The sequence below is a fragment of the Bipolaris maydis genome (genome assembly GCF_028858645.1).
Source record: "Bipolaris maydis strain C4 unplaced genomic scaffold PSV08scaffold_2, whole genome shotgun sequence".
In the NCBI taxonomy this organism is placed as follows: Eukaryota; Fungi; Ascomycota; class Dothideomycetes; order Pleosporales; family Pleosporaceae; genus Bipolaris; species Bipolaris maydis.
Genome location: NW_027093858.1, coordinates 3,074,239 through 3,094,724, shown reverse-complemented (window position 1 = coordinate 3,094,724; position 20,486 = coordinate 3,074,239). Strand labels below are relative to the sequence as shown.

The window sequence follows — 20,486 nt, the reverse complement described above, 5'->3', positions numbered from 1 at the left end:
AAATAGGTTATAATCACTCTTTTATTAGCCTAGAGTGGATTAAACAAGTCTTTGACCCTCAGACTAAAGCTCGTGCTAATAGGAAGCCATGGATACTCATCTACGATAGCTTTGGGACACATAAAACCCTCGAGATTATTGAATTTTGCTTAGAGAATAACATCATCCTATACAGACTACCCTCTCACACGTCTCACAAGACACAACCTTGTAACGTGTTAGTTTTTGGGCTATTAAAAACAGCGTACCGAGATAAAGTCGAGCGCCGCTACCATAGAGGTCTAACAAATGTCAACAAAGAACACTTCACTGCTATATACAGTCGTGCGAGAGAAAGGGCGATGACGAAGAAGAATATACTTGCTGGCTGGGCAAAGACCGGCCTCTTTCCTTATAACCCTCCGAGGGTTCTTCGTGATATCGTAAAGCCAGACGCTCCGCTGACTATTTCGATCTCCCACGATGTCGGAAGCACACAAAATGGAGTAACCCGGACACCAGTGACGCCCGTGCCATCGGAAGCAGTGGCACAACTACTGAGCCTCATCAAGCAAGATTCTCATAGTGATAAGCCAATTGAATTACGTCGTCATAGACTGACTCAGAAGCTTGCCAACGCTGCCGAAAGGTCTATTGCCCAACAAGCCCTTGACCAGAATTATATTGGGCTTCTTAAGACTGCCAATAAAGAGGCTAAGACTCGCCGAAATACAAAGTCAGATATCCTGAAGAAGCCTGGGAAGAACGGCGAAGGACGGGTGATGAGATAGGAAGATCTCAAAGCAATTCGGGCGGACCGTGCAGAACGTGCTAAACAAGATGCTGCTAAAAAGGCTGTAGGTAAAGCAAAGCGCGGCCGGCCAAAGGCAACGACGCAGGCAGACGGAGGTGAATTAGGGAAGAAACGTGGTCGGAAGCGTAAAAGTGTCCCCCGGTCGGAGGAGCTGTTCTAGATGAGCAGGAAGTACTAGGCGTGTCGGGACCCTCAAATAAAGCAGCACGAGCAAGCGATGCGCTTATTGATCCGATGCTGGAAACGTGGAGAGCACCTGTGGCACAGATGTGGTGACGATAGAGGGACATACCGATCACGCTTAGCATGCTCCAGACATGAACGTAGACCTATAATGTGAAGGCAATTCTGCTTTGGTGCTCGTTCAACCTTCATGCTTGCCACCGCGCTGACATAGGCGGACCGGTCTTCCAGCGTGCTGTGAGAAGCATTCAAACCACTTCCTTCATCAACGGCATGCTGATGCCCGTCTAGTGAGAACACTACTGCCTTAGTATATAATAATTGATCTGTAGCACGTTGCGAAAGAAGACTATCGCTGTCCCCCTCTTTCCTACTATTCTGTCGTTGCAGCTGAACTCTAATCCTTAGTTCGACCTTGTAGTTCTACATTATATCCCCGTCTGAATACCATTCGGGCCTTCCAATAGCATACCCCCTGGTTGCTCCACCACAATACGACCAAAGCTAGTGTTAGATTGTAAGGGTTCTTAAAGACGGTGAATTGGATCGATGAATGTGATTGATGTGTGTTAATTGAACTTGTTGTTCTCCCTAGGAGACGCGCGAGCGCGTCTCCTTAAGGAGGGTTTACTTATTTTTTACATTTTGAAACCCTTGCCGTCTAGCTAACTTAGGTGGTGGTCTTGGTAGTATTCTCTAATTAGCTGCACGCAGGTTCTGGATGATCTGATCCCCTTCTACGCTTAGCAGCTCAAGTAGCTCGTATCTAATAGCTATGTAGTTAGATCCGGCCGTATTTTGGGCGGTAATTGATAAATCCCTATCTGGTGAAAATTTTTGAAAGCCACCTTCGCAATAGCCAATACGACCGAAATCTTAGCTAGCGCTGAAGTTCGGCCTTTTATATCATGATCCTTTCTATGTATAGGGCTTAATCTAGTATACCCGTGTTACACAGGGATGGGCTTTTTGTTACTTGTAACAACTGTTGTAAATGAAATAGAGCCTCTGTTTGTTTACTCAAACCCTCTAGATTATCAAGTATATCTCCGTTTCTTGCTCTATTTAAAAAAACGGAGCCTAAATTTGGATAAAAAATGGAAACGGAGTTTAACTAAGCAAGCCCTGATTAGGACAGCCTCGCCCTAGCTACCTAGCTAGAAACTACCGGTCCGAAATCAGGTGAGTTAGCGCTATGATAGCATATATAGCTGAAAATACCGGCCTAAAAGTATATTATCTAGCGCTGTGATAGCATATACGGCCGAAAATACGGTCCTAAAATCATGTGAGCTGACGCTGTGATAGCATATAAGGCCGAAACGTTGGCTAGCGCTGAAGGTTAGCTCTTTGCATTGTGATCGTTCATATATATAAGGTAGAACACGATGCAGAAACCTGCTAGAACCTATCTAATATATATTATTCCCAAATGATTGCCTCTGCTAAAACTGTTCTTTACGTTACGTTGTTCTGCCAACTAGGCTTCGCATACGACCACCCTGGAATGGCATGGTTTTGCGCAGCTGATACTGGTAATACTGCTACAGCCTGCGCTGCAGTTAACGGCGCATTTATGTTTCAAACCCATGAGTATCATTATGGAGCATATCGATACGTAGAATATCATGTAGGGCATCTACTATATTACACCTGATGATAAATAACTAATCTTATATAAAGGATTACTGTTGTGTGCCAAATACACTAGAAAAGACTCTGGAGTTCTACGATGCTTGCTGGGCTCAGAATCAGCAGGCACCTGTTACAGACAGGCCTCAGGATAGTGGCGGCGGAGACTTGCCTGCGTGTGGCTAGGGCTAACGTCAAGGTGTAAATAGTATAACTTAGCTATCTGGTGAACAAAAACACTGACATCGCTCGTGGGGTTTTACACCAAAGTCAATGAATAGTTATACTTGGTAGAAAAAGTATTTACAACACTGGACACTTCTTGTGCATGAATATTAAAAACAACTTTACAGCGCTAAGATTACTTATAGCTAGTTAAAGAATAACTATATATACTTATATTTTATAGGAATACAGCGAGCATTATGTATTAAGTGTTCGAGGTAAGATAGAGTTCTTTGCATTTTTACTATGGCATATTGGCAGCCATCCTTTAACTACTATCAGTCTCACAGCTTATAGGTGTCGCATAAGACTACATAGACACTAGCGATGATAGCAGTCATGAAGAACCATACATATATTGGTGCTATAACTATAGAAGGCGTGGTTATATAATGGACAAGTGTCCTAAAATCTAATGTTATAAGTGTAGGCAATTAATGATTTAACCCTATCTTCTCATAATTGCCTAGATATCCGCTGATTTAATTATTAGGTAACAAATACGGCCATATGAGAGCAAACTGTAATTTTTGCCCAGTATATTGCGATAACTGTAGGTGGTGAGTTTTACTCAAATTATTCAAGTAGGAACTAATGTTGAAACTAGGTGGTACGTGGGATCATAAATCAAGGACCTGCTGGAGATGTGAAATAAGCAGTGAATTAGGCTAGTTAATATTACTTCCGTTCTGCGCTGCACATTCTTCTATATTACCAGACTGTTACAAGTAACAGCGAAGGATCTCTCCTGGATGAGGGCTGCAGGTAGGAGACTATTGGGCGCCATGTCAAAAGGTAATAATCACCGTGGGGCGGCGATCACGTGACTGGCATCACGCCAAGACCGTAGCATTAGTGATGCCACTCCGGACATATGAGGAAACGGCCTTACAGGAAGGGTCTGAAGTTAGTGACTCCAGAAGGGTTGTCTGATGCTAAGACCAAAGGCAATGGGTATAAGAATGTGTTGGGTTTTATTATTACACTCGTTGTGGTCAACTCAGCAAAGTACTCTCTCCTATGTAGATTGTTACTAGTTATTCTATCTTTATATAGAATCGATTTTTACTCTTGTGGTTGAATCTAATAACTCTTTTCTATAGTAATAGCGGAACAATTGCACAGACTACCGCTTCCTATAAGTCTCGCCCTAACCCGGACTAGGGCTAGGTACGTATAGCCGAACCCCGTGTAACATAGACTTCCCGTCTAGTTGTTAATAAAAAAGAAGCAAATAACGCATTCCATCATACACTATCGAGCAACTAGGCAATTAAAGAAGGTAATAGCTTAGCTGGATCACGTGGTTGAGGATAGAAAAGTATAATATGTGAGAGGTTCGGCAGATAGGAATAAGAATATTATATAGTATTAAGACGAATCCTTAGAGAATCCTTAAGGGGTTAGATGGGGTTTGTATACTACACGTGCCCTAGGCGCTGCTGGCCTGAGGGGTCTTTAGTAGGGTCCTGAGGGTTGTCCTCTATGTCTATGTTAGAGTCGTGTGATACTAGCTGCGTAGATAGTGCGTGTTTAGAACAAACTAACTAATGCAGCAACGCATTTATTGTATGATTTGGATACAAACAATAGAATGTATAGACTATTACTTACTAATGATGCTCTAATATTCTTGATTACGACTTTATTATGGAGAGAGGGTGAAGGTGGTGCAAAGTCGAAGTACCTGTTATTCTTATCGTGACGTAGGGGTTTTTCGCCACGCAGGGGGGGGGGGAGGTTAGTACGGAATTTGGGCCTTTGCTATTAAGCCAACGAGGCGGTATCGTAATACAAGTGCACGAGAGATTATGATTATAAGGCTAAAGCTAACTACTACGTGATCTTTAACTTGCTAACAAGATTTTAAGGCTTACACAGCTATAGGGATTTAAAGATATCAGCTTAGCGTAGTAAAAATTACGCTATAGACGGTCCTATACTAGCTATATATAAAAGCTGCTCGCTAGAGAAGTACTAATAGAGGTAGCAATCACGCATAGATATAAGCGCTACGCTGTACTAAAGGCTAAGATTAGCTCTATAGTATAGCTAAAGGTTTCTTTAGTATATATAACTTTTTTTACTTAGTATAGGGGTTTGATAGAGTAAGATAGAGGCTATCTATAGTAGTTTTATAGCTAAGCTCTAGAAAAGGCGTCTTTTACGTATTAGCGTAGATTTAATAGCAATAGCGTATTTTTTATAAGAAAAAGTGTCTACACCTATAGAAGAGAGTAAAAAATATAGCTAATCTATAAAGAGATTTTAAAAATAGCGCGTTAATAGAGATATCGTATCCTAACGATAAGGTACCCCTCTTTTCTTGCGGCACGGGGGGATTTGCGTGACGCAGGGAGGAACGTTAGTTTATCTAAGGTTATATTTCAAATAGCGACATTGTTTGGAAGGCTTGCGATGTAGGATTCTGCGAGTTTTTTTGGGAAATCTGACGTGCTTGGACCCATTGTCTGGTTAATGGGGTTTGAATGCAACTACGAAGGGTTGTTTATTTTCGTTTTGCACAAAGAGATAGTAGCTTTGGAGTATGATTCAGGAGAAGAGACGAAATGCTTTTAGTGGATGTAATAGATAGTTTTTGGGTGCTTGTACCAAGAGAAGGAAAGGGTAAACTGAATCTCAGGCCTACCATCTTCATGCTTATATGATAGAGTTAATCCCAAGCGCGCACATTCGAAGCTTCTAGAAATATCGACTCTTTTATTACTGGCAGCCACCTCATACGGAATAGGTGGTTGGTGGATGGCCTGGAACAAAACGGACAAAGGGCCGCACTTATATTTTATCGCTTTGTCCCACTCCCAAACTGCCGTTGGCGCCTGAAGGGATTTAGCCTGCTCACCGCGTTTCTGACTTTGTTGCACTTCGAGGTTTTGCCTTGAAGGTTCGAGATTTTGTGTAGCCCCCCAAGAGCTGGTTGATACATGTCACTATCGATGGATTGTACGCGGCTGTTGTGATGTGTACATGACGGCTCGGGCGGAGACTTGGTGGAAGGATGTGTGGGTGTACCTGCATCCATCTTACCAGGTTGGGAATTGCAAGGATCTTCAATGGGCTGTTCAAGCTGATCCATTTCTACATGTGAGTCTGGCTCGATTACCGGGAGATCTTGATCGATGTCGCATACTTCCACTGGCGGTGGCGGTAGTGGAGGATGTTGTCGGAGAAAGTCTTCTGCTGTTGGCTGACGGAAATATGTATCGTGAGAACAATGGACAATATGTGTTGACTGAGTGTAAACATTCTCGTCATACAGTGGGTATGGCGGCGACCGGGTCTCAAACTGCATCATACTAGATAGTTGTGTTGTGTTCCGTTTCGACATCGCAGCAGCAACAAATTCATGGTGGTCGGGCATGCTTAGATGACTCTGGCGCACAGTGCGCATATTTCTGATGGAATGTTCATAACCCTTGGAGGTCAGCTGGGACTGACTGGACATGTTTGTAGTATGGGACTCAGAGAAGTGCCTGGAGTCAATATTAAATCCGAAAGAAGGTTGTGTAAAGGAACTGACTGGAAGAGCAGTCAAAGGAAAAATATTAGAGAAGTTTGATGGAGAGTACCCAGATTGAAGATGGCGTACAGATAATGATTGAGTACGGCGAACATCCCGTGCTGTTGAGCCAGAGTATGGGGATGGACCAGAAAAGTCTGTTACTGAAGTCATAGTGAATGGTTGTGCGCGACACGTGTGGCCAGTTGCGGATTGAAGGAGATTTCTCTAGTGCTGTAGTGAAACTTATGGAGACTCTCAAATTGATAATCGAGTGAATTGCGTGGCGATAACATATACACGTAGGAGAAGAAGAAGAAGAAGAAGATGATGCATATAAGTGCAGCAGATTTAATTAGTAAATCGTCTTCCAGCCCATCAAAGGCATTGTATGGGTGCATCTTTCACTGCGTTCCTCCTTGTTTCACTGAAGAGCTCACAATGTTTGTCGTAGCTAGGGAACAACTCCAACCACGAGGCGTATCGAGGACACATAAAAGCTTTGATTTGTCAAGAGATATAGAGGAAGAAGAGATGGGGAAAAGGTAAATGGAAGCGAAACGAAATAAGGGAAAGTAAGTCAAACGTGGAGCTTAGCCTAGGCGAAACCAAAGAATCTCAGAATCGTTCGTTTTCTCGAGAAATTTGGTTTCCAATCATCCTAGAGCTCAAAGTTAGCATATGCCACGTCATGAGTGGATTTCGTTCGTTCAGTGATTGCAAAAAAACATGGAATGACGGTAGACAGAGATGTCACAACTCACCTGCATCATTGCTGTATTGATAGCACTGTTGGCTTGCTTTACATCAGTCACCAAAGCTCCGGCCCAGACTTGGTATGCAGCCCTGTTCCCATCACGGAAGATGTCGTTGTTATAAGTCAGCATGACCTTGCCACTTGCCGTGTCAGTATTTTTGACCTGTTGCCAATCATCTTTGTAATTGTCGTCCACGTTCGCGTCGTAAAGTTGGATCTTGATGTCAGACTCTGCTATTGACATGGATTCAGCAACAGCTGAGACAAGCATTGCTACCTTAGCCTGGTACTTTGATTTGGTCCCGGCGACAAAGGTTGGCGTGAATATTGTCGCCTTGATGATGTCGTTAGTACATGGCAACTACAGCTATTGAATACAAAAGGGAGATGCATACCTTGAGATTTTTCTCTTTAGTTAAGCAGTCCTTGGGAAGTTGAGGAAATCCCAGGAAGGAGGGGTTGTCGATATCGCCTTCTACTAGCGGCTTGATGACTGCATCTCGGAACTGCTCTTCTGTTGTCTTTCCCTTCCACCAACTTTCCCAATGATGTGACTGTCTCTTGTTAGCTAAAGGATATCTTCTATGAAGGCTCACGGTCTCTTACCATGAACATTCCACATTGAGAAGTCAACAGCACAGATGTACATCCATACAGGCCCATGACACCAGCCATGAAAGGACCCTGTTTCCACTGCATAAAGATGGATGTAGAACGCTCACGACTGTCGACATCCTCCAAATCAACTAAGAAAGGCTTGGTATCGAAGAACTCTTTGGCAAAAGCGTCCAGACCTCCCTGTGTTGGTTTGTTTAGGAAACCGAACACGGGGTCTGCTGTTGTTGGGATTGCACGAGGCAATGCCTTCCGGTTACTTGTGGCCTCTACAGCTCGCGCTTTCTTAGCCGGGCAAGAGCCTCCACCACAGGTAGCGGGAGTACACAAGACTTGCCCTTTCGGGTCATCATCGGGCACCTCTCCACACCCACTGTCCCTCTCTTTCTTGCGGATGTCATTGAACTTGTTCCTCTTGGAATTAGACTTGCTTCCAAGTGGATTGAACTTTGACTTGGGCGAAATGCCATACAGCAGTTTTAAGCCCTCAACATCACGCTGGCTGGGAGCAAGGACTTGCTTGATCTGATCTCCATTCGGCTTGGTCAAGACTGACCCCATACCGCTGTCGTAAATCATGATAGAGTCCCAATCAGGTTCCGTAACCGACTTGCTCGCTCTGTATGCAGTTGAATCAGCAAATGGGAGATACTCTGCAGCGCTGAATCGATGAGCCTTAGCAAAAGCCCTCGAAGTGCAAGCTTTTTTCATTTGATCGGCAGTCAGTGTTGCAGCGACGCTGGCGTAGTCTTTCAGATTCTGGCACTTGAAATTTGAAGCACCAAAGACATTTCCACCGGCAGCAGCGTAGTCAGATGACCAGAAGGCTGGGTTTTGATGCTCGTGATGCAGACCCCACGCATGCTAAGTCTCTTATTAGTTGGGTTTCGATGAACCAAATATGAGAGGATGCTTACGCCCATTTGATGCGCAAAATTGGCAACCAAGTTTTGCTTTCCAATATCAAGATCGGCAGTCAGTCTCATCAGGGGCCCTCTGTTCTCTGGGTCACCGCTCATCTTATTAAGAGGCGGTATGCCAACAGTACATGAAAGTCCATCGCTCTTGGTGATGAGAAGGAAGTTCGGCCTGTTTGCGTTGTTGTTACAGCTGCAAAGTTTCTGTCAGAATGGATGCAATTTTCAAAAAAAATTAGTTTCTCATCAGGATCAACTTACTACGACTCATCTTTTTCTTCCCAGTCAAAGCCAGATCCAAGTCCTGAGTTTTCCCATAGCTTTCTCGCCTCGAGCAAATCTTCGAAGAAAAGTTCCTTCGTTGCTTTCGACTCGAAGCAATATGTAATCTTGCCGTTAGGCCATAAGCGGTCGTCAGAGTTGGCAGTACCTGGGTTGATGGTCACATAACGCTTCTTGATTGTATTCGTAGACCTCCGAGAACCCGTGCCAATTGTTGCGTTCTCTTTCTCAGGCACGAAAAGGTCGCCATGTAGCTCAGTGTAACTGGGTGGAGTGTAAACGATAGAAGATTCCCAGGCACGACTCCCTGCAAGAACAGGACGAGCAGCCAGGATAGTAGAGAAAACGAGCGTTAGGATGGAAGAAGCCATGATGCAATAAAAACTATGAGCAAGTTAGCTGCTTCTTGCATTCTGGGAATCAAGTGTGCTCACCGAATGTATGGAGTCACGTCTTTACGACATGTCACAGTTGGAAATGCTTGGTGAGTAGGACCACGAGAACATAGCAGGTCACGATTGAGAGTACTGTATCTCAAGAGACCTTGTGTGCGCTGCGCCCATCATTTCCACCATAAGAGAACTAGTTTGGTCCTTCCGTAAAGGGAAAGCCAAGGCATAGATATTGACATGCGCTAAATATAACTGTTGAAGAGTGGAACAAGTGCACACGGGCAACTAAAATGAATAATTATCCTTGCAAGCCATACTAGGATACCCAGCCGTGGTATCATGTGTTGATCAAATTCATTAGCTTCGCAGCTTAGGATTGTCTTGAAAAGCAGATCCCAGTAAAATACACGATACCGTAACAAAACAGCGGAACGCCTGACCCGGCACAGTGGTGAGATACGGCCGAGATGATAGCGAAGGACCAGTAGATGAACCCAGACCAAGGACGGCACTTGCACCACGAGGAAGGTGCCTGGTAAGGCCGCTTTCAATATAGACCGCTTAAAAAAATATGTGCAGGGTTTTCTTTGCATGCAACGTCGCAATTTATGGTGCATCTGGTTCAATGAATGTGTGGGCATGGAGGCTGCCAAGTACGATATCTGAGAAAACGGGAAATGACATGAGATCGATAGACTGATGAAGAAGCACTTGACTTATACAGAACGATTGTGTCGTATTCATTATTTTGAGGCATGTACCTTAGCATCTCGATATGTGCTAGATGACGTATGAAATCAGATCCGTCAAACATCTCTTAACCTTATGGCAGCAACAAAGTGTATGACACCGAACGCGTATCTCCGATATTGAGCGGAGGCCTTGCAAACACTATCCCCTGAATTTCCTCAACTTCCAACTTCTTTCTTTAGTCTCAGGCCTTGCATGCTCTTCCAGGGTCGATCAGGCGCCCCGAGCCGCTAGCATCCAGGCGCGTCCCCCATATTACGTGAGTGGGCCGACTTACGCTAGTGCGAACCTTTATGCAAGCCCCTGCATCCTCCCGTAACCTAGCTTTACAAGCATTTGGCTGCATCCATGCGGACAAGATACTTGGCAGGACACGGCTGTGCAACGGGCCTAAATGTATACCAACATTAGAGGGTTTGGATCCATGCCTCGACTTTCAGGCGACCATTCTCCTATCAATTTTTCAGATTGCCGTGTGCTGCTGAATAGGGAATAGGCAGCTTTTCTTTCGGCTCTATTGCTTCTCCCACCAAAATTGCCATTTGGTATTGCAAAAGGCTTATCTTCGTCTACATCATTTGTACAAGCGAGCAAAGAAGGGCTTTGCTTAAGTGAGTTTTCCCGGTTGCTCTCTCGAAGTGTGCTTACAATTACTTCTTAAAAAGATAGCCAACCTATCATTGATCCGAATCTCGCAGAAGTCTGGCCTTCTCGTTTAAGGCATCATGGCTCCCTTACTGGCTTGGACGGTATTATTCACATCAGTCATTTCCACAGCCTCTGGGGCTGCCATTAAAACCCAAAGACAAAGTGTCAACAAACGAGCCGTCTCTAATATCTTGGAACGCAAACCAGCAGTCCGCCCGCGAAGAGACGGAGACCCAACAGACTACTCCTGGGTGAAGAACTTGGTTGCAATAGGAGACAGTTTCACTGCTGGTATTGGTTCAGGTAACCATCTAGGCAGTGTGTTTCACGATGAAAACAGTTGGTTGTGTTCACGTTATGACCTGTCATATCCAATGCTGGTATACAACACAATTGGATCCTCAGTCAAAGACTTCCAGTTTCCTGCATGTAGCGGGGACCGATCGGTGCAGATCTTTGAACAAGTCGAAAAGCTCAAGGATAACATCGACATGGTCATCATGACTGCTGGTGGAAATGATCTCTGCTTGGTACGCTATTCTGAATCTCGTTTTGAAAACATTTTGGATTGACCCTCGGACATGCACTTACAAAATTCTAGGCTGGAATGATTAAGAAATGCGTTATGCTTCCCTACGAGGGAGAAGAGACATGCAATGCAATCATCGATAAAGCCCAGGAGAACATCGATACCATTCTCAAGTCCAACCTCAAGCAGATCCTTTTGGCTCTCAACGATAAGATGTCCGAAGATGGGGTCGTCGTGTATAATGGCTATTCACAGTTCTTCAACACTGAGAATGATGATTGTGCCACCAAACAGTCGTGGGCTTTTAGTAGATGGCTTCCCAAGTATTGGTTCAAGAGTGCTCTTACGCTCACAGTTGCGCGACGAGAAAGGTTCAACAAACTCGTTTTGGCCATCAACAATGCAATCAGAGATGTCATATACATCTTGCGCGACGAAGAGTCTATCAAATACCAAATCGGATTTTCAAACTGGGATCCTTGGGTGCGAGACGGAGTCAAAGGGCAGATGTGCGATCCATCTTCAAGCGGAGTGTACCCCGACAAGGATCAGCCAGACCTCCAGTTCTTTAAGCCATCCACTAACCTAGCCGGTTGGGAACATGACGAGCTCAGGAGAAGACAAGAAGAGGTCAAGAAAATGCACGAGAATGGAACACTTCCCTCCAGCAAGGACGCAATTGACCCGAGCATCTACGACAGTATTCTTTGGAAGTCGCCTTCTCCCGGTGCGGAAGTTATCCACAAGCTTAACAAACGAGCTCCTGCACCGCCCGGCTGTCCAGGAGATAATGACTGGTTTGACCCGACACTAGGCTTAGGACTACCGGACAGTTTTGGTAAACTCTTTCATCCTAATGAACTAGGACACGAGACCATCGCCTCTTTCGCACTTGCGAAAGGCATTGATCTTCGCGCCAAAGTACTCGGTCAGGACTCTGAGACGTGTGCCGTCACAGACGAGTTCAAATGCTGGCAAAAAGAAGGACGCAAAGGCTATGTAACAGCCGACAGGATGAATGAGAGCATTGAAAAGTTCTGTGGCACAGATGTCAACGCGCCTGATCACGAAGTTGGGTGGAAAAGAGAATTTACGTATTTCCAAGGCACACCGGACGAACATACCTTTGTCTTGCAGCTCGGACAGGATGCTGGCGACTTCAAAAAGGATGACTGCATCGAATCTTTCCAACGGATCGTTCACAGTTGTGATGGAAACGATCCCGAAAATCCGCTAAACTGGAAGTTTGGTGGAAGATGGCGCCGAGACGATTACACGTATGAGATTAATGTCAAGCGCGATAACAGGCCATGGCCGATGAAGGCAACGTATGGTACATGCAACGGAGACTACAAGTTCCTCTGGAGCTCCTACTCCATCAAAGGTGCGTTACGATCTGCCACCAAAACTTAAATATTTACTAATCTGGAATGCAGGCGCTGGCTTCAGCAGTTGGGACCACGGACAAGAAACCATTCTTGATAACACAAGAAAATGCTTGGGCCTTGGTGTCACGGAATGGGGGTTCTCATACTTTGACGAACCAGATGAAAACGGTTATGAATGGTCTGCAAGCTTCCGCACTCCAATTTGGGTCAAGGCGAGATGCTTTGCAAACAACAAAGTTGTCATGGCCTCAGGAGGGTTTACAAATGGGTGCAGCGGCAGTGACGCCTGATCAACTATTTTGTGCAACTCTCTCTTTCTTTCCTTATGTATTATTTACATTTCTAAGTAATATGTCTCTTATCAATGTCATCTTAAGTTTCAATAGTCTTTATGTTGCCACGGAGAAACCTTGTTCACTTTGTGAATGGTAACTCAAAAATCACCATCCCAAACAATAAGGACCTTCTTTTGCTACTCCACGCCACTTTGGAAGAATGATGGTGACAAAAGCAAAATCGGTCGCACTTCAACGATCACATTGTCTTCATACAGTTTCGCTCAAGTATACATGTATGTATTAATACTACAGAATATCAAACACCCCTATAAATAATATGTCTATGAAACAAAGTATGGCAGCTAAGTTGGCACGGGTGGCCCACTAGAGATTGTAGTGACTGGTCCAGCGATTCCGATACAGTACCAGGTGTCCAGCCACAGATTTGAACAGTCAGAGCCAGCTCCTGGGTTCCATTTGTAGAAGTCACTAGGAATCGATATTAGTAAATACTCTTTCACACAACAGAGTCCAACAACTTACTTCAAAGCAATGCTAGCAGAGTTGGCAATGGCCCAGCATCCATCGCCGGGCTGAACGAAATAGAATCTCCTACAGCCAGCAACCATCCCCCCCTGCGTTGGAGAGGGCGTCGTAATGGCTCCACCAGCAGAAGTTGTTGCGCTAGATGAAACAGGTACAGAAGAAGGTTTACTGGATGATGCGGAGTTGGAAGTCGGAGGCTTTGTAGTAGTCACGGCTCCGCTCGTGACGCCAACACAAATGTAAAAGTTTGGTGTAAGGTTTGTACACTTGGAGGTACCTAGTGCTGGGTTCCAGGTCAAGAGTTGAAGCTCCGTAGTTCCTTTGCTACCAGCAATTGAAGCGCATGTATCCGATCTTTTGACCCCATTAGTGTGTATGAATATAGCGCGCTGCACTGGTCACCACTTACCGAGAGACAAGCCACAAATCACTACAATTTTCCACCATGCCACTCTGTGTCGGTCTTTCAGAGGAGGGAGCAGTGGTACTCGGTACACCGGTTGTACGAGTAGTCGGTGTCCCAGGAATACCGATGCAGAGGTACTGGTTTGCACCTATACCCCCACAGTCTGTTCCAACGGTAGGGTTCCATTTGATGAGGTCGTTTTTCGAGAACCGGCCGTACATCATTACAATCTCGTCACAGGTTTCAGAACCATCTGCTTTGTACCATGTGTTGCAGGTACTAATTTGGTTTTGGGGTACCGAAGAAGGCCGTTTTGTTTCCACAGGAGGCGCAGGTAGAGAGTCGCCGGCTACCACACAATAGTAGTAGTTCAACCATAAGCCGTCGCAGTTGCCATTCAGCGCAGGGTTCCAAGCAAAGAACTGCTGTTGCGAAACGAGACCGTACTGAAGTACCTGCCTGCATGTCTCTCCCTTTGTAGCACAGTTTGTTAGTAAGTTTACGCACTAAAGATACTGGATGCTTACATCTTTTGCTTGATGGAAAGCCTTGCAGTCGGGGGCAAGGCCTGCTTGGGTTGGTGAAGCTACGAAGCTGGAGTTCGCTTCCGGGTATGTTGTTGGCGTATATGCCGTAGGCTCTGGAACTTCTACAGGAGCGGCGGTAGTGGTATAGTCGAACGTCACCGTCATAGACTGCGGCTGGATGCCAATACACACCCACCAGCCATCATAGAGTCCAGAGCAGTCACTGTCTAGGGCAGGGTTCCACTCGAGACTACGTTACGCCAATGGTTAGTCTTCTTCTTATAATCAATGTCAAAGCAGGAGTGTCACTTACAACTGTGCCATGGTTGCCCGAGTAGCTGCACCAACGATTTGTTGACATGTTTCTCCAGCTGATACCAAGTGCCAGTTGTTGCAGTACGAAACTTGTCCTGCTTGTGTTTTCTTCGGTGGAAAGGCAGTCTCCACCGTAGTGCTTGAGATATTCCAAGTGTGTACCGGTTCTCGAATAGAGTACGGTGCAGTAGGAGTAATAGGCTTCTGTGTGCTAGAAGACTTTACCGATGAGGTCTTCGATGAGCTGATGGTACTGCTACGTACGCTCGTGACTGGCACACTGGAAGAGCCGCTCTTGATGCTGGAACTAGTGACTGGCGCATTCGCAGAACTGCTCCTGATACTGGAACTCGGGAGTGCACCAACTCCGACACAGTATGACGAACCAAGCCAGAAGTTGGTCAAACAGTCGTCAGAAACATCAGGGTTCCATTTGATGAAGTTGGCGTGCGAGATCCCATATTTGGTTTCTACTGCCCAGCATCCATCGCCGCTGACGACAGTATGGAAAGCATTGCAGTTTTTGGCAATGTTGGGGTGTGTAGGGCCTGTAGGACTGCTAGTTTGTGCATTACTGAACTTGAAAAAAATTGATGCGGCAACGAAGCCCCGCCAGAAAGACGTCGTAACCATGGCGAAAACGAGTGAGTGTGTCGTCAATCGTCCAAAAGCTCAAGTGTGAGCTGGTATGAACTTGACGTTGAGATGGGGGAAGCCTCGTGCCAGCAAAATGCCAAGGTCTCCCAGGCAAAGTAGGTGGTACGGTAGCCTCAGACTATGCATTCGGTTTAATGAGCATCATCCCCTGCGATCAGTCGAGACGTGCTCGAAATATCCTCACCCCTGCTGGCAGCCTTAGGCAGACGAGAAGAAGGTTCCTCCCGAGCTGTAAACTGAAAATCCACCGATGGCACGCCTTGGGCGGCAGTTCAGCGGGACAAACTAGCATGTAGTGTATGCACTAAAGCGATCAAAACGGCAATGATTGCAAGCAGAGTAGCTGGGGGGCTGGCTACAAGGATGCAATTTGCATGCAGGGGCCACGCTAAGTGTAAATTACAATACCAATACAACAGAACAGGCTAGTTGAATCGATGTTCGCAAAGGGTCTGCCCGTGCGCGGGCCGATTAACCAGCATCTTGGACCCCAACGCCGTCAGGCCGCCTCAGATAACAGACGTCTTATGAAGACTTGGTATTCAGGCCACCAAGCCTGCATATAGGTACCAACAGAATCCTGGCTGCCCAGCCCGCATACTCTCCACTAATTTTGGCTTGCCACTGCTTGTATGCTGTAAGGAACGAGATCATCCGCGAACTAGCCGATGCTACCTTCAGGGGAATGCAGGAACCGTTTCTTTCTAGCAGCATTTTGAAATTAGATCGGCCATTTTTGTCTGGGCCCGAGCTTGCGGTCGCAACGGTTGTGAAGCAAGCTCAACGAAGTCCCCTCGTCATTGATGTAGAAGTTCATTGTCACTCTTTCTTTCGTAGTGTATGAAAAACTCAGCGTCGTAACATAGTGTACGTGGTAACCTTTTTTGCAGCCATGGTCGTCGGGTCGTTTACAAGACGGGCATTGTTGCTTGGATTGGGACTGCAGTCGATCAACTTCTTTTCTGTTCTGGCCCAAGAAAATCCCAGCCTTCGAACGTTCGCTCTCCAAGGTGGTGTTGAAGCAGCAGCCGAGGACGACGACTTTACATGCAGTGAGACTAAGGGTTGCAAGATAGGATGCTGTGGAGCCCTGTGAGTTCACCTCGGAAAAAGACACATCGCTCTACTAATGAACAATGTAGAGATCCAACGACTGGAAAAGCTGTTTGTGGACTTGGTCCCGACTTCTGCGGTAAGGGTTGTATTTCCACATGCGACTACAAAAGCGAATGTGATCCTGGATGGGGAGCCCAGTGGTCCAATGCTTCAACATGCCCTCTCAACGTGTGCTGTAGCAAATTTGGCTTTTGTGGCACGACTCCAGACTTTTGTAACGGGGTTGTCACACCTTCGCCTCAATGTAATACGAGGACTGCCGATGAGAAACTTATAGGCTACTATGAGGGCTGGAACATGCAAAGACCATGTGGAAGTAAGCAACCTTGGACTCTATTAATTCATAGTATACTGATAGACGCAAAGCTATGCCGCCGGAAGACATCCCTCTTGGAGCATACACGCATATCAACTTTGCATTCGCGCTTATCAACCCAACAACATTCCGTATCGATGCCATGGACGCTGAGACGGCCAAGATGTACAAGAGAGTAACCAAACTGAAGGAAAGGCAGCCCGGCCTTCAAGTCTGGATTGGTTAGTAAAACTCAACTCCTATCCAACCTCTTACTAATTGTGTATTCTGTAGCTATCGGTGGATGGGCCATGAATGATCCTGGCCCATACCGGACCACCTTCTCCGACCTTGCGAAATCCACTTCTGCACAAGCTTCATTCTTCGAATCGCTAGTGACATTCATGAAAGCCAATAACTTTGATGGTGTTGATATCGACTGGGAATATCCTGTTGCAGAGGACCGTGGAGGTATTCCGGAAGATTTTGAGAATTATGTAACCTTTTTGAAGAATCTGCGCAACCACCTCAACGGTAGTGGTCGATACTACGGCCTTACACTCACACTCGTAAGTTGGCTTCTCGTCAAAGTAAGCAGTCCATGTAACTAATTCACCCTTAGCCAGCATCTTATTGGTACATGAAAGGCTTCGACATCATCAAGCTCGAGCCATGGGTAGATTGGTTCAATATCATGACTTATGACATCCGTAAGACATTTTTTTTCTTTTGAAATGGGGAAAATATGCTGACATCGCATCATTCAGACGGCGTTTGGGACAGTACAGTTAAATCGATCGGCCCATACGCTTTCGCACACACCAACCTTACCGAAATTCAGTTAGGCCTCGAGCTTCTCTGGAGAAACAACATCAACCCTGCTCGCGTTGTCATGGGTTTAGGCTTCTATGGTCGAAGTAAGTATTCATCCCTGTCACCTCCCATTGCCTTTGCTAACCCTCACACTTAGCCTTTACGATGAAGGATCCCAACTGCATGAAAGCGGGCTGTGAATTTACTGATGGTGCAAAGGGCGGTGAATGCACAGGAACTCCAGGCGTCCTATCAGCTGCTGAGATCAACAAGATCATAGAAAATGGCGCAACAGTTTCGCATGACCTCGATGCGGCAGCGAAAATTGTTACCTGGGATGGTAACCAGTGGGCAAGCTTTGATGACGCTGAAACGCTGAAGATCAAGCTGGACTATGCAAATAAGCGTTGTTTAGGAGGGTAAGTCGATCTGTGAATATCCTTATCCAATCATCACTCCTATAGTATTGCTGTGCTAACATCTTTACCTATTGCAGAACCATGATATGGGCAATCGACTTAGATGACGGTTCCTTGTTGGAAGCATTGACGTCGGTGAGCACTAAGAAGAAGGAAGAAGTACTAGCAGAATCGGATTTCGATATGCCGGATTTTGGTACCAGTTGGGATTTCGTCCCAAAGGAGGCCAACGGAAAGGGAAAGAGGGATGAGCTTTAAGCTTTGACAACCGAAGAGTGCGGCTTGGAATATGCTTCATACGTTAATTGATTTAAGAAGCTCGTGAGCTAGTTTTGCATTTTATTCTTTAGTAAGCGAAGAGGATTTTGATGAATGTGCCGGAAATCTATGGGTCTGGACGGTATTTAAAGAAACCCACCCTCTATTGAACAGAATTTGCATTATTATAAGCCTGAAAACACAGTCTGTAGTACTTGGACCGCATCACCAGAATTTCATCCTGTTGAATAACGAGCTCTCTTTCTTGTCTGATTTCGCAGCTTCAGCAGCATCTTTCGCTAGTTGCACCTTGAGTTAGTGAACAAATAATGAGCCCACAACAGGGCGTCAGTGCAAAACTCACCATCGAGCTCATCTCTCGTTCTTTTCATGGCCACCAATGCCTTCTCAAAAAATGGTTTCAACTCCAAATCCTCCTCTGCCCACGTGTCCCTATGGATCTCGTATTGCCTAAACCAGGCCTCCAAAGAGTCAATCGGTGAGGAGCCATTCCTTGAAGGAAGCCTTGGGTCGGCGCCAGCTTCAAGCAAAAGTTCAACAACAGGAAGGTTTTGCTTGAGCACAGCATAATCGACAGAACGACCATCGCAGATTGCCCAGTCCAGTGCGCGACCTTCGGCACGGGGGCGGCGATCTAGTTCGTTGGGAGAGAAGCCTGCGGCTAGAGCAGTGCGCATGAGCGCGAGACGGGTTTCCAGAGGCTTGTTGGATACTGCTTCCCTGAAGAGAGTGAGCTCGTTGATATCTGTGCTAGCAGGTACTTCGGAATTCATGTCGGTGGAACGGATTTGGTGATAACAGTTTGGGGTGCGGATCGGAGTGCAGTGAAATGCTGTGTAAGGGTGGCAGGGTGTTGCGTCGTTTCTATAGAACTATGCCAGCCGAGATGGTGACCACAGTCCTTACGCAGTTGCAAATGTTGATGATCACTAAGGGGCCGTCGTGCATAAAGAAATGCGACGTAGTTTAGTTCCGAGAAACACTGCTATTGTTTTTCGTCTAGTCCACACTAAGTAAGGTGTTTGAGGGCTCCGTGTCAAGTTAGTTGGCCAGAGTCTGCAGGTCACATGACAAACATCAACATTTCCTTCCCCTCGAGACTGGCCTAACGCAACCAGAAAAGCCCATAAGATCGCAATAGGCGAAAAAAAGAAGAATTTTAAGTTTTATTTTCCTCTAAAATGAAAGATATTAAGGATGGAAAAAGAGAAAATCTACTGAAGTTTTGCCGAAGTACAGTCAAAACAATTCTTGGTGTACGAGATGGCATCGTTCGATTATGTCGCCATACCTACAGCGAACAGGAATGGTTTGCACAAAAAGAACTTAGGTGTTATTCATATGGTGCAACTATATAGCCGCAGTATGTATGTTGTAGATAAACACTACCTAATTCCGTCGTAGGTAAGTAAATGCCGTTGAGGTCGGGACACTCTATACGTACAGACTGATTCAGACTTTCAAAACTTCCCGTCGCAACATCAACATAGTAACACAATATTTCCAGATAATATATTGAGTTCAGTCTTCGGATCTGAACATTGTTATTTACTTATGATACCACGGGGGCGTAAATTCTACGTTGCTGACAATGTATTGATTTAACACCAAAGGTGATCATAACTACATATCTCTCAACCACCCAAGCTTTGCGTCGCCCTAATCCCAGTATTTTAATGGTAGCTGACTTGAAGTTGCCATCACGATAATCGTAGATGATGTTGCGTCTTATCGTAACGTGTGGGCACACACAAGCGTGAATCAACGCGTCTTTGCATCTTTTTCCGCAGTTGAGAATCTTATACTGGCTAGAAACCAAGACAATCTCTCTATGAGTCGGCCATTTATCTGCATTAATATCTAGTTCCGGGTCAGTGCCCTAACACGGTAATTGGCATTGAAAGTAGAAAGTGGGGTAGGATTGGCACTCTGGAGTCAGGCGACCTTTTCTTCTGCATCGCAACACGAACACAACCACCGCCAATCTCATGCAGCTTATTTTCAATATCTGTTTATAGTGTTATAAACCTGCTCAAGGCACCACATGTCGTCACTCTAGCAGCGCATCTCAGGTCTCTCAACGCCAGTATGATTTCCCATGTGGTAGTTTTTCAGTGGGGCAGATCGCGTGCACACTGAACAAAGTATGCTATTTAGTGACATGAAAGGGCCATTTTCCAATTCCTGGAGGTCGAGAATTTCAA

The 20,486-nt window shown here is 45.6% G+C and overlaps 6 protein-coding genes across 6 annotated transcripts; 2 read left to right on the top strand and 4 right to left on the bottom strand.

Moving 5' to 3' along the window:
• Positions 1 to 5,636: 5,636 nt before the first annotated feature.
• Positions 5,637 to 6,527, bottom strand: PSV08DRAFT_368554 (uncharacterized protein; the record flags this gene model as incomplete). Its single annotated transcript, XM_014224727.1, has 1 exon — positions 5,637 to 6,527. One exon carries the CDS (start codon positions 6,525 to 6,527, stop codon positions 5,637 to 5,639), a length of 891 nt encoding a protein of 296 aa, XP_014080202.1.
• Positions 6,528 to 6,838: 311 nt separating this feature from the next.
• On the bottom strand, positions 6,839 to 9,460 carry PSV08DRAFT_407592 (uncharacterized protein). Its single transcript, XM_014224726.1, has 7 exons — positions 9,359 to 9,460; positions 8,904 to 9,308; positions 8,643 to 8,835; positions 7,717 to 8,589; positions 7,506 to 7,664; positions 7,118 to 7,444; positions 6,839 to 7,014 (listed from the first exon to the last, which is right to left on the bottom strand). The coding sequence occupies exons 2-7, from the start codon at positions 9,293 to 9,295 to the stop codon at positions 6,952 to 6,954; spliced, it is 2,007 nt and encodes a 668-aa protein (XP_014080201.1). The 5' UTR covers positions 9,296 to 9,308; positions 9,359 to 9,460; the 3' UTR covers positions 6,839 to 6,951.
• A 1,173-nt stretch (positions 9,461 to 10,633) lies between these two features.
• Positions 10,634 to 13,011, top strand: PSV08DRAFT_359439 (SGNH hydrolase-type esterase domain-containing protein). Its single transcript, XM_014224725.1, has 4 exons — positions 10,634 to 10,677; positions 10,732 to 11,244; positions 11,316 to 12,627; positions 12,680 to 13,011. Exons 2-4 carry the CDS (start codon positions 10,792 to 10,794, stop codon positions 12,919 to 12,921), a joined length of 2,007 nt encoding a protein of 668 aa, XP_014080200.1. The 5' UTR covers positions 10,634 to 10,677; positions 10,732 to 10,791; the 3' UTR covers positions 12,922 to 13,011.
• Positions 13,012 to 13,191: 180 nt separating this feature from the next.
• On the bottom strand, positions 13,192 to 15,419 carry PSV08DRAFT_216741 (uncharacterized protein). Its single transcript, XM_014224724.1, has 5 exons — positions 14,702 to 15,419; positions 14,389 to 14,638; positions 13,865 to 14,334; positions 13,453 to 13,809; positions 13,192 to 13,398 (listed from the first exon to the last, which is right to left on the bottom strand). The coding sequence occupies exons 1-5, from the start codon at positions 15,334 to 15,336 to the stop codon at positions 13,272 to 13,274; spliced, it is 1,839 nt and encodes a 612-aa protein (XP_014080199.1). The 5' UTR covers positions 15,337 to 15,419; the 3' UTR covers positions 13,192 to 13,271.
• Positions 15,420 to 16,252: 833 nt separating this feature from the next.
• On the top strand, positions 16,253 to 18,438 carry PSV08DRAFT_216737 (glycoside hydrolase; the record flags this gene model as incomplete). Its single annotated transcript, XM_014224723.1, has 8 exons — positions 16,253 to 16,452; positions 16,503 to 16,792; positions 16,843 to 17,013; positions 17,066 to 17,340; positions 17,394 to 17,481; positions 17,539 to 17,688; positions 17,742 to 18,003; positions 18,081 to 18,438. 8 exons carry the CDS (start codon positions 16,253 to 16,255, stop codon positions 18,259 to 18,261), a joined length of 1,617 nt encoding a protein of 538 aa, XP_014080198.1. The 3' UTR covers positions 18,262 to 18,438.
• Positions 18,439 to 18,486: 48 nt separating this feature from the next.
• PSV08DRAFT_384939 (uncharacterized protein) lies at positions 18,487 to 19,087 on the bottom strand (the record flags this gene model as incomplete). The annotated part of the gene is made up of 2 exons (XM_014224722.2): positions 18,626 to 19,087; positions 18,487 to 18,560 (listed from the first exon to the last, which is right to left on the bottom strand). The coding sequence occupies exons 1-2, from the start codon at positions 19,053 to 19,055 to the stop codon at positions 18,487 to 18,489; spliced, it is 504 nt and encodes a 167-aa protein (XP_014080197.2). The 5' UTR covers positions 19,056 to 19,087.
• Positions 19,088 to 20,486: the final 1,399 nt, after the last annotated feature.

Coding starts and splice junctions, on each gene's coding strand:
- PSV08DRAFT_407592 (XM_014224726.1), bottom strand. CDS start 9,295: ATGGCTTCTTCCATCCTAACGCTCGTTTTCTCTACTATCCTGGCTGCT. Junction 8,590..8,642: donor ATTTTGCGCATCAAATGGGC/GTAAGCATCCTC, acceptor TAAGAGACTTAG/CATGCGTGGGGTCTGCATCA. Junction 7,015..7,117: donor TCAATACAGCAATGATGCAG/GTGAGTTGTGAC, acceptor TTTGAGCTCTAG/GATGATTGGAAACCAAATTT.
- PSV08DRAFT_359439 (XM_014224725.1), top strand. CDS start 10,792: ATGGCTCCCTTACTGGCTTGGACGGTATTATTCACATCAGTCATTTCC. Junction 11,245..11,315: donor GTGGAAATGATCTCTGCTTG/GTACGCTATTCT, acceptor ACAAAATTCTAG/GCTGGAATGATTAAGAAATG. Junction 12,628..12,679: donor GAGCTCCTACTCCATCAAAG/GTGCGTTACGAT, acceptor TCTGGAATGCAG/GCGCTGGCTTCAGCAGTTGG.
- PSV08DRAFT_216741 (XM_014224724.1), bottom strand. CDS start 15,336: ATGGTTACGACGTCTTTCTGGCGGGGCTTCGTTGCCGCATCAATTTTT. Junction 14,639..14,701: donor CGGGCAACCATGGCACAGTT/GTAAGTGACACT, acceptor GGCGTAACGTAG/TCTCGAGTGGAACCCTGCCC. Junction 13,399..13,452: donor TCTGCTAGCATTGCTTTGAA/GTAAGTTGTTGG, acceptor ATCGATTCCTAG/TGACTTCTACAAATGGAACC.